The sequence below is a fragment of the Danio rerio genome, chromosome 17 (genome assembly GCF_049306965.1).
Source record: "Danio rerio strain Tuebingen ecotype United States chromosome 17, GRCz12tu, whole genome shotgun sequence".
Lineage (NCBI taxonomy): Eukaryota > Metazoa > Chordata > Actinopteri > Cypriniformes > Danionidae > Danio > Danio rerio.
The window spans coordinates 24507591-24520000 of record NC_133192.1 but is presented as its reverse complement, the minus strand read 5'-3'; the positions used below and the strand labels follow the sequence as shown (position 1 = coordinate 24520000).

General features: G+C 36.5%; 1 protein-coding gene across 8 annotated transcripts in view; it reads right to left on the bottom strand.

Annotated features, from left to right (window-relative positions):
• rasgrp3 (RAS guanyl releasing protein 3 (calcium and DAG-regulated)) overlaps positions 1–12410 on the bottom strand; it is an 83458-nt gene that overhangs the window by 10361 nt on the left and 60687 nt on the right. For 5 of the 8 annotated variants that reach the window (XM_073927357.1, XM_073927355.1, XM_073927356.1 and 2 more), the window contains 5 exon segments: positions 12109–12224; positions 9377–9524; positions 7163–7199; positions 6679–6828; positions 5570–5958 (listed from right to left, as the gene is read on the bottom strand). In XM_073927357.1, coding sequence (XP_073783458.1) covers positions 5570–5958; positions 6679–6828; positions 7163–7199; positions 9377–9524; positions 12109–12224 — 840 coding nt within the window. 8 annotated transcript variants of the gene reach the window in all.

Here is a 12410-nt window from a genome sequence, read left to right as displayed (position 1 = left end):
CATGCTAGAATCATGCTAACAACATGCTAATTCATGCTAGAATCATGCTAGTAACATGCTAATTCATGCTAGAATCATGCTAGTATCATGCTAATTCATGCTAGCATCGTGCTTACAACATGCTAATTCATGCTAGAATCATGCTAGTAACATGCTAATTCATGCTAGAATCATGCTAACAACATGCTAATTCATGCTAGAATCATGCTAGTAACATGCTAATTCATGCTATAATCATGCTAACAACATGCTAATTCATGCTAGAATCATGCTAGTAACATGCTAATTCATGCTAGAATCATGCTAACAACATGCTAATGCATGCTAGAATCATGCTAACAACATGCTAATTCATGCTAGAATCATGCTAGTGAAATGCTAATTCATGCTAGAATCATGCTAACAACATGCTAATTCATGCTAAAATCATGCTAGTAACATGCTAATTCATGTTAGAATCATGCTAACAACATGCTAATTCATGCTAGAATCATGCTAGTAACATGCTAAGTCATGCTAGAAGCATGCTAACAACATGCTAATTTATGCTAGAATCATGCTAGTAGCATGCTAATTCATGCTAGAATCTTGCTAGTAACATGCTAAATCATGCTAGAATCATGCTAACAACATGCTAATTCAAGCTAGAATCATGCTAACAACATGCTAATTCATGCTAGAATTGTGCTAATTCATGCTAAAATCATGCTAGTAACATGCTAATTCATGCTAGAATCATGCTAGTAACATGCTAATTCATGCTAGAATCGTGCTAACAACATGCTAATTCATGTTAAATCATGCTAACAACATGCTAATTATTGCTAAAATCATGCTAGAATTGTGCTAATTCACGCTAAAATCATGCTAGTAACATGCTAATTCATGCTAGAATCATGCTAATTCATGCTAGAATCGTGCTAACAACATGCTAATTCATGTTAAAATCATGCTAACAGAATGCTAATTATTGCTAAAATCATGCTAGTAACATGCTAATTCATGCTAAAATCATGCTAACAACATGCTAATTCATGCTAAAATCATGCTAGTAACATGCTAATTCATGCTAGAATCATGCTAACAACATGCTATTTCACGTTAAAACCATGGTAATAACATGCTAATCTATCTATCTATCTATCTATCTATCTATCTATCTATCTATCTTTTCATACTTTTTAAAACTGTTTAAACTAAATAAACTATTACCGTCAGGCTTTCACAAGCCAGCCTCAAAGTTTGTTCTCAAACTTTAAGAATCTAGTTATTATTTATTTTTCCCCCTTAAAATACTGTATACTGTTTATGTTCTACTCATTGCATGTATACAACTCATTCCAAAAAATTAAATAAAAAATTAAATAAATAAAATGTCTGGTGTGTCTTTGGCACTGCTGATTAATGATATTGAACAAGGCAGAATTTAAACACAGTGAGTTTATAATGACATGACAGTTCACTGAAAATTACTAGGCTTGAGTAACTGAAAACCAGTAAGTGCATATGGTCAATAATTGCTGCATGTTAACAACATTTTAAGTAAGGAGTTGGAATTTGTTTTTACTTTGTTATTTACTTTTTTTACATGTTAAAACAGCAATTATTCTAAATTGTAATAATATTTATTTAATACTATTGTTACTTTTTTTTTTTTTTTTTCAAACTTAGTGTATTCTGATTAAATAAATATAATCTGGGCGGCCAAGGGTGCTGTTGCCTCACAGCAAGAATGTCATTGGTTCAAGCCTCGGCTGGGTCAGTTGACATTTCTGTGTGGAGTTTGCATGTTTTCCCCATGTTTGTGTGGGTTTCCTCCGGGTGCTCCGGTTTCCCCCACAGTCCAAACACATGCGGTATAGGTGAATTAGGTAGGTTAAATTGGCCATAGTGTATGTATGTGAATAAGAGTGTATGGATGTTTCCCAGTAATGGGTTGCATCTGGAATGGCATCTGCTGCATAAGTTGGCGGTTCACTCCGCTGTGGCGACCCCTGATTAATAAAGGGACTAAGCCGAAAAGAAAATTAATGAATGAATAAATTAATGAATGAATATAGTCTATGTGAACATACAGTAAGCAACGTCTTTTAAAAATGTTCTTCTAAAAGCTTGCCAAACTTTTGATTAATATAGTAAATCTAAATAATAACATAAAAACATAATGATTATCTAAGAATACTTTATTGTAGTATTGTGGGTTTGTTATTTCCAACCTAAAATAAGTCAGACACAGTTAAGCATGTGTATTCATAAACAGCTCATGTAAAAAAAAATGAATTGTGCATTGTAATGGTGACAGGTGCGCCAGCGCTTTAATCCCAGTGGGTCAAGTGACCCTGCCTTTTTATAAAGCCAGTTCTACAAATAACACACAGATCTGAATTTAACAAACATGGCAACCCAATCCCGGTCAGACATATGCTCTGCATTTTAACCCAAAACAAAGTGTCTGCCAGGCCCTAAAATAACAGCCTGTAGCCCTGCTCAGGTTAGTGTTGCTCCATATTTAGGGCCCTCATCAGTGTAAGAGCTGCGGCCTCTGAGCAAGATTATCTCTAGAGCCACAGCAGAAGGGCTGCACCGCAAAACCTTGGCATTTCTATGGCAACGAGCGAGTGAAGTTTCATAAAAAGATCTTGCAGGGCCTTGAGAAAGGCATGATGGGATGGGGTAATTAACATTGAGTGAATCAAGAAGTTGGTTCGTGGGATTTACAAGGTCCTCTATGCTAAAACTAGTTATTTTTGCCATCTTATATACAGCTTACTTAAAGGGGACCTATTGTGCAACATTTACTGTGTTTGAACGCAGACGTGTGTATAAAACAAGACTACATTGGTAAAAATCCACCCAAAGTCTCTCTGAACGCATGGTTTCTCCTCTTCTCTTTTGTAAGATATATGTAAGCCTCACCAATGACTGATTATCATTAGCATTATCATTAGATCCACAGGAGTCCACCATATCGGCTTACTCACTGTAGTAGCTAGACTTGAGAATTACAATGTATGCGCCATAAAACATTACAGATGTTCTGTTGTCTCTATAGACTCCTGGCAACCAAGCCACTGAGAATATTTAAAGGTGCCCTGAAATTTAAATATTGTTAGTTAGAGTATTGTTAATTTTAAAGATATTTATAAGCTAATGTGCTCCAAACCAGTAAGAAAATTGTCGTTTAGAAGATATAAACTGATTTAAACATACAAAGCTTGCACTTTGTCACTTCCGCTTAAATTAGGGGTGCCCAAACTCGATCTTGGAGGGCTTGTGTCCTGCAAATTTTAACTCCAACTTGCCTCAAAACACCTGCAAGGATGTTTCTAAAATGCCTAGTAAGAGCTTAATTAGCTAGCACAGGTGTGTTTGATTGGGGTTGGAACTTTGGACATTAATGAATCTACGATTGACCAATCAAATGCTCTCTAGTATCTGGCATGCTCCGCCCTCTTCAAGAGCTTCACGTTTTCTCTTCAGTTGATGTGCTTGAGCTCAACCATTCTGTTTAATAAAAAGGGGAGGAGCTACTCTATGTCCCACCAACTCCAAAGGTCCGTTCTTCGTACATGGATTACTCGGTTAGCTGGATTTGGTTATTGACGATTTGACACGATCCAGGAACGTTTCGTTCTTCAAAACTGATCCGAGAGTTGTTGTCATAGCAAAAGTTCTGGTAGCTCAAACCTGGTCGGGAGCAGGTTCAAATCATACAAACAGGATTAGATCGTGTCAGTTCAAGCAAAGATAATACAGAAAGTATGTACCAAATTCTGATATTTTCTTACAGTAGTAGTTATATACACTTGGGAAAATAGTAAACATTTTTTAACTATATATATATATATATATATATATATATATATATATATATATATATATATATATATATATATATATATATATATATATATATATATAATTTTTATTTATTTATTTTTAATTTTTTAAATAAAACTTATGCAATCTGCACACCCGAAAGTACAAAGACTGCCACCTAGTGGTGCAAAGAGAAAACTGATAATAGACATGCACAATATGTGACTTTTTTTTAAAAGCAATACACCAATTAAAAAACACATACAATATTACGGCTACAATATTACTACTATAATAAGGAAAATCCGCTCTAACTGTAAAACTAAATAAATTGCTCTTGACACATGAAAGGGTCAAGCATGCAGCCCACAACAAGGTGTAAAGTTCATTCATTCATTCATTCATTTTCTTGTCAGCTTAGTCCCTTTATTAATCCAGGGTCGCCACAGCGGAATGAACCTCCAACTTATCCAGCAAGTTTTTACACAGCGGATGCCCTTCTAGCAGCAACCCATCTCTGGGAAACATCCACACACACATACTCATACACTACAGACAATTTAGCCTACCCAATTCACCTGTACCACATGTCTTTGGACTGTGGGGGAAACCGGAGCACCCGGAGGAAACCCACACGAACGCAGGGAGAACATGCAAACTCCACACAGAAACGCCAACTGAGCCGAGGTTCGAAACAGCGACCTTCTTGCTGTGAGGCGACAGCACTACCTACTGCGCCACTGCTTCGTCCTAGCTGACAATGTTCTTATTATAAACAACATATCACACTATCAGTGATGTTCACTATCAGTGATCACCCGGTGTAAAGTTATTGTGTATCATATTTAACAAATCGTTTACTACTCATTTTATGTAATTTAGCTCACATGGATAATTAAATATTAATCAGATGATGTCATTACGCTGCTGTGCCGTCAGCCAATCATTGCATTGCTGATCATGATTTCGAGGATTGATTGATCTGTCCTTCACAACACACGCAGCGATCTCAGATCAGTTCATCCAGACATTTTTAACTGATTCGCGAACTTGTTTGAAAAACCAAATTAGCTAGAGATTAATTTTCAAGATTAAAAGATCTACGATCTGCCAAATCATCTTAGATTATTTAAGCGAGCTACGAAGAACAGACCCCAACTTTCAACTCAAGTTTCAATTGAGATTATGTCCAACATCAAATAAAACTTTAAGGCACTTCAGCGGACCTTTAAGGACGTTTATATTTAAAGGAAATGTGAGGAAGAATGTTGATAAAGATATAAATAAATTGTTTGTTTTTACTTACCTTGTGGTTCTGAGAATTGTAAAAATATTAATTAATAATTAGATAAAGCAAAACAACATTTCGACATGACTTTGTGTGGACATTACCACTATGACGTCTGTTAGATGTTGGATTTTGGTTGCCACACCTGACGAATAAATGTCAGTATTTGATGTCAATATGAGGTTGGATTAAGATTTCATCGTTGGATTTTGGTCACTTTCCAACACAGCCTAAAATTAACCAAATATCACAATAACGTTGTCCTTAGACACTTGCTAGACATTGAATTTTGGTCACCTGACGTCACAACCTAAATCTAACCTAATATTATTGTCTTATGACGCTGTGTCCTTGCTGGGTAAATTCAGCCCATATAAATTATGTGCAACCAGTTACCCTAAAAAATATTAGTAAATCCAATAAATATTTTTGTCAGTGCAGAATTGAGGATGTTGTTTGTACCTCAGAGGTCCTGGTTTTATTGGTATGTTGTTCTGTGAGTCCATTCTGCTGTGACTCTTCACTATGCTCCTGTGAGTTCCTGCTGTTCCTCGTCCCCATCGAGCCCTGAGTGTCGTTCTCCCAGCGAGCGAACCCTTTGCTCTTGGACGCTTTGCGATGTGGCCTGTACCTCATTTTGGGAAAGGTGTGCGAGCCACTGTCAGCGACAGCCGCCCAGCCATTCTCAGGCCACAGGTGTTCCTCTGTCTGTGTGGCCTGGCTGGTGGTTGCTCTCTGGAGCCGCACTGAGATGCGCTGGGCTGAACCTGTCATCAGGGTGATGGACTTTCCCTCCAGATCAGAGCCAGATGATGGAGACACAGTGGGAAACGTAAACACCTCATCGTCGTCTGTGGAATAAAAGGATATTAGAATGTTAGCATAGATAATTTCGTGAGTAATTTGAATTTGTCAGTCAGAGCTTTTAGGATGCTGTCTTAATTTACCATATATATAATAATACTGATTTTGTCTTAGATAACATGCATAAATATACATATAGAACATGATCAAATAAAATAAAAACAGTAGCATTAAAAACTATATAATAATTCTATATGCATTAAAATCTTACAACCAGATGCATGATTTGTATGTATGAAATGTATGATGTTTTGATATAACATTGTTTTGCTTCAGAAGTAAATTTATTTTGATTTAAAATGTCTTAATTAAGCACAAGAAAAATACTCCTTTAAAGAAAACCGATACATAAAGAAATGTAAGGAAAATGTATAGAAAATAGATATATATGTATTTAAAATATTTTATATTTATCTATCTTTAAGTATTACCTTTAATGGGAAGACAGACTGACAGGTAGCAAAGTAGAAGATAGTGGCTCTGACAGATAAAAATGATATTTAAAGAAAAAAATAACATTGGAGTCTTTATTATAGGACAGACAATGGAGATGACAGCAGTTTTTTCATTAAGTGTATGCTTGTGTGTGGAAAGCAGAGATCACCCAAATATCATGTGAGAGAAAGAGATCACCCTCATATTTCCATTTCACACATTTTTTTTTTAACTCTGAATGAATGAGATGTAGTGCGAAGGTGTGTTTTCACCTTTACAGGTGGGCAGGTTGGGGCTGCTGGGTAAAGAGCTGTGTGTGAGCACTCCAGGAGACACACTGCCCAGAGACGTGGAGCGAGGTAGACGACGACACGCCAAAACCAGCAGCTCACGACACTGTTTATGACAGTTCACTCCACAATCTGAAAAACAACACACTCAACTTAAACAAAATACATTAACCTTGACAACTGTTCAATGATGCAAAGTAACAGATTACAAATGCTCGAATTACTGTAATTGAGTAGTTATTCTCAGTAATTGTAATTTACTAAGTAGTTTTAAAATGTGTACTTTTACTTTCCCTTACATTTTTAGTGCTGTGTCGGTACTTTTACTCCACTACTTTGCTTCCACCTGTCTAGCTATAGCATCTAAAATCAACCAAAGTATAAAAGCTAGTGAATTTGCACAAATTGTGCCATGTTCACATCTATCGTGATCTGCTTTATTTAAAAGATTAGGTTTTGTTTTTACCTTTGCACTTGTATCCTTGTTTAATAATTCCCCAGAGCTGGAAACATGGACCACAGGGCGAGGAGGAAAGGCATGTAGAGAACAAAATGGAGAGAGATAATCATGTGATTAAATATGAAATGAGGACAGAAACAGCGGGTTGATGGTTTATGCCATGTGTAATAAACAGGATACTTCCACACATGTTGCACCCTTCCTGTGCAATACAGTGTGAGAAGGTGGATCTGTGTGTGTATGTGTGTATGTGTGCGTGTGTGCATGCTTGAGTGTTTAAAAGAATGTGTGTGTGTGTTAACTCAGCGGATTCCTGTCTAACCATCTGTGTAAATAGAGAACAATCTGAGCAGCAGTGACTGTGACTAAACACTCACTGTAGTGTATAAACTCTCGCTATAGTATCAGCGCTGAGCACTCGGATCAGTGCCAACAGGAAATGTAACGCATTCATTATGTGCATTTCTTTTGTGTGTGTAGAGCCGGCGGCCACTGTTGACAACATAATGTTTAATTTTCATACAATGGCCCCCACAAGCATGCGAACAGCTAAACATCTGAATGCCTTAGTGTTGTATTATTTATATAAATAAATGTTGCATTTGCTGCATTTAAAAAAAAATAAAAAGCATAACAAAATTCTAAGCTATGTTTTGTAATTCTGGATAATGTAGTAAGTGTAGTAGTAAAAATGTAGTATTAAGCTTTTTGGTAGCAAAAATTAAAAGTTTATTTTGGAACACATTACCTTGAAAATTTAGAGCTTCATCTACATCAACAACTGCACAAAGTTTAAAGCGCAAAATTGCAAAAACATTAAAGGCGTGTCCAAATCTATTCTCTTAATGGAGTTATGGGTGTGTAAACCAATCAGAGACTCCTCTCCCATTCCCTTTTCTTTACTCCTTCACTTTCGTGAATAAGGGACGGTGAATAGTGGAAACGCACTCCACTGAAGACATTCATCAGCCTACATACTTAATTTAACGCAATTGATGCAACAGCAGCCATATTGTGCCACACACCACACACCGCACACCACACCACACACCAGCTGATCGGTGGAGAGGAGAGAGTGTGATGATACCAATTAGGATATGGCAATGGTTAGGAGGCCATGATGGACAGAGGTCAGTGGGCAAATTTGGCCAGGACACCGGGGTTAAACCACTACTCTTTTTCAAAGGACATCCTGGGATTTTTAATGACCACAGAGTCTCACTGAGCAGTATAGAGTCCCCTTCACTATACTGGGGCGTTAGTACCCACACAGAGCACAGGTTGAGCACCAACTGCTGGTCTCACTAACACACCTTACGGCAACAACCTAGCTTTCCCATGTGGTCTCCCATCCAGGTACTGACTAGGCCCTGCTTAGCTTTAATGGGCGACCATAATGGATTAATTCATGTTATTAAATAGACCTTAGGGACACTACAGGCAGCACGTATTTAATATAAAATTCATTAAAACTGTAATAATGTGAAATATTATTACAATTTAAAACAGGTGTGATTAACTATGTTTTGAACTAGTCAGTTTACTGATCTTGCACAGTTTTTAATGGGCATATAGCATGTTTTAAGGAATTTTGCACTTGCACATGGACCTGCTTGTTTGAAGTATAATGTAAGCTGATTTATTGGCTTCATTAGATATTACTAAAATGAGGTGTTGAGTGTCTGTCTTAATTTGCAATTTTTGGGTTTGCGCTCTCAAGCTAATCTATTCTGTTTACTAAATTTGACTCGTGATTTGTTTAAGCAAAATAATAATGTTAGCTAACAGAAACTTTTGAACAGAAATGTATGTTATTATTATTTTTAAAATATAATCAAGTTAGTGACTCGCCTTGTACTGTAAAATAGCAAAAATGTACTTAACACTAGAATTAAAAGTGCTGAGAGAAATAGCTAGATATTGTGGTTGGATTTAACCTTTTAAAGCTGTCTGCGTTGTTCAGTGATGTGGTGGCAAACGCAGCTCCAACTAGGTGTTATTGTTTGCACACACACACACACACACACACACACACACACACACACACACACACACGTGCACATACTGCACTTTTGCCACAGAGATTATCTTTGCATAAGTGTTGCACAGCAGAAATCCCCAAAATCTGCCAGTATGCATCATCAGTTGTAAGAAAAGTTTATTTATTTATTTATTTATTTATTTATTTAAATAAATCAGCCAAATAAAATGATTTCTTACAAATCCAGCGCAGTGTTCACAGAAGGTCGGCTTCAGGTATGTCATCTCCTGGAAGTTGTGAATAAATCCAGGCCCCATCTTGCACTGCAGCAGCGGGTTTGCACGCAAGAAATACGCCATCATCTCATCCTTACTGATCAGTCCATCCCTGGAAAAAAAGGATGACATATTTATATCCTCTCTATCTCATAATGCAACAACTCCTGCTCCGTTATTGTTTTTCCTGTGCCACAGCAGGTTTTGATACCTAAATGTAACTGTTAAGAGTCAGTGTGCGCTCAGAAGGAATGCATGCAGTCACTCGCCAGTAATGCAGTTTGGGCCCTGTTGTGTTGAGATGAACCGCAGAGAACACCTGGGGAATTCCTAAGTGTGTGTATGATGTTGTGTGTCCTTCACCATAAGTCTTGACCTTCAGTCTTTTACCACTGCTGCAGGTAACCATAACCCTCACTGAGAAGCTGCATGTGCTGAAATGACTAAACCGCTCACATGCTGTGTTTTTAACACTAAATTGTCCAGTATGTCATGCATATTTTGAGTACAACAGGGGATTATTGAACAAATAGAGTCTGTCTTTATATTTAAACATCCAATATTGCTATAATTAACATATTTCAGTTTATAGTACTGTTTTGATTGGGTGAGGAGATTTGAATTTCTTATACTACTGGATGCAATATCTTTGAGTGAAATACTAATTAATGCACATGCCGAAACTCGATAACTCTCTGACATTCACGTACTGTTGCAATTCTAACCTCATGCTCATAGCTTTAATCAGAAATCTATATAATGGTCTATACACAGATCAGTGGTTTTGATAAAATACATGACATATGGTCAGGTCTACCAGCAGAAGTTCAAATATTCAAAGAAATAAAAGTTTAACTGACGTATCTGAGGCAATATTTCTTGAGTAAAAAAAATTGTCTGATTTTTGAGTTGATCTAAACAAAGTTAAGTAGGTGATGGGCTAAGCGTATGGGTACTGCTGCAAATAAATCAACATTGCAGAAGAAGAAATTTAGTCAAACTCGATTTTACATGTTTTCAAACTGCCATATGTTTTTGCTATTCTTAAAGACACCTTTTTTTCTTGTTACACTTATACACTACCTGACAAAAATCTTGTTGCCTATCCAAGTTTTAGGAACATCACATAATAACTTGACTTCTAGTTGATCATTTGGAAAAGTGGCAGAAGGCAAATTTTTCTGATGAATCGTTGTTGTCTTCTGCAGTATTTGTGATGATTGGGATGCAGTGCAACAGATTCATCAGAAAAATTTGCCTTCTGCCACTTTTCCAAATGATCAACTAGAAGTCAAGCTATTTTTTGTTGCTCTTACAACTGGGATCGACGACAACACCTTTGTCAGGTAGTGTACATTTTTGCATCTTAATCTTCTTAATCTACACCAAAACATGCAAGCCCAATAAATAAATGTCCATAATTTTATAAATTATTCTCTTTCATAATTTTTAATAAGTTCACCCATTAGCAGATTTATGAAAGCACTAATCCTACATTTTCTCAATTTTAACGCTGTTTCCCTACACCTCTATATTAAAAATGAATGTCTTCTGGTCTGTTGCTTTTCAGTGGCTTTAGCTTCTCAGACTTCACTGAATGAGCGCTGTCATGCATATCCATGTCAATTAGACCGAGGATTTTGTGATAACATATTTTGCATCCAAGGGTGTACTTACTGTAAAAGGTTTTCCCCAACATCCACATTCTTTGATATCAAAAATTGAGCCATGGTCAGACTTATACTCCATCGGAACCACTTGGCACCTACTCGTATATTAATGGACTTAATTTCTGTCCCCTCGTGGGGCTTCATTGTGGGCTACGAGCCGATTCAGGAGGTTAGGTCGAGACTGAAGTACCAGTGGGAACAAATCAGACTTTGTAATGTATAGCACTACACCCCTACCTCTTATAATTAAAAATGTATATGAATAAACATTACATACTATACAGTGCTCAGCATAATTGAGTACACTCCCTTTTGAAAATGAATATTTTTATCCATTTCTCAGTGAATATAGACAATGTATTTTTTTTGGTGTCTTTTTAACAAATCAAATTTATTAAACAGATTTATTTATTAAAATAACATATTAGTCACCAAACATATTTAATTGAAACATAATACAATTTAATTCAGGCAAATAGATAGGCTCTAGATTTGGCTTCAGTACTGACTAATCTGTAAAATGTATAAACACAAATGTAATATTGTATAGCTTCCTATAAAAAATATGAATTTAAAGGAGAGATTTGTAAAGGATGTACTTATAGATGCTGAGCACTGAATGTGTTCTTGTAGTGAAGGAGAAAGTGCCCAAAAAAATCATCCAAAATCACACAAATGCTCTTTAAAAATGTATTATTGTTGTTTAAATATTACATCACGATGTTGTGTAGTCTGCACGCCATGCTATGCTTCATTTGCTGTGATAAAAACACTTACAAATTTAGTATGGTTGAAAACAACCCTTGGAGGAATTTCCAGACAGACTACACTGACCCTGTCAGAAAGGAGATGATGTGCCGAAAATGTGCCCCCGCCAATATCTGAATCTCTGCCCAGGCTTATAAAGGATCATCAACACTATGAGTTGCTCTCGCCAAAAGAAAATGCTATCAGCATGTTGGCACTGCAGGGGTCTATTACAAGAATCACACATTTTGTTTGTGTGTGTGTGTGTTTCCTACTCACTGGTCTTTATCCAGCACACAGAAGGAATCAAGGAAAGGGAAATTTGCAGCGATGCTCTCAAAGTCTTCTTGGGATATGTATCCATCATGATCATGATCGTAGTTTCGAAAGACAGACTTTACATGCAATGAAAAACAGGAATACATAGGAAACATTAGAGAATGTTATTCGATGCACAAAACCAAAATATTTATTAATTAATTGCATTGAAGCATGCATTGATATAATCTACCATACTGTGTAATTAAATTCATCTGAATAAAGTACTGAGGCAGTTTAGATTCTGTGACATAATCAGCCTC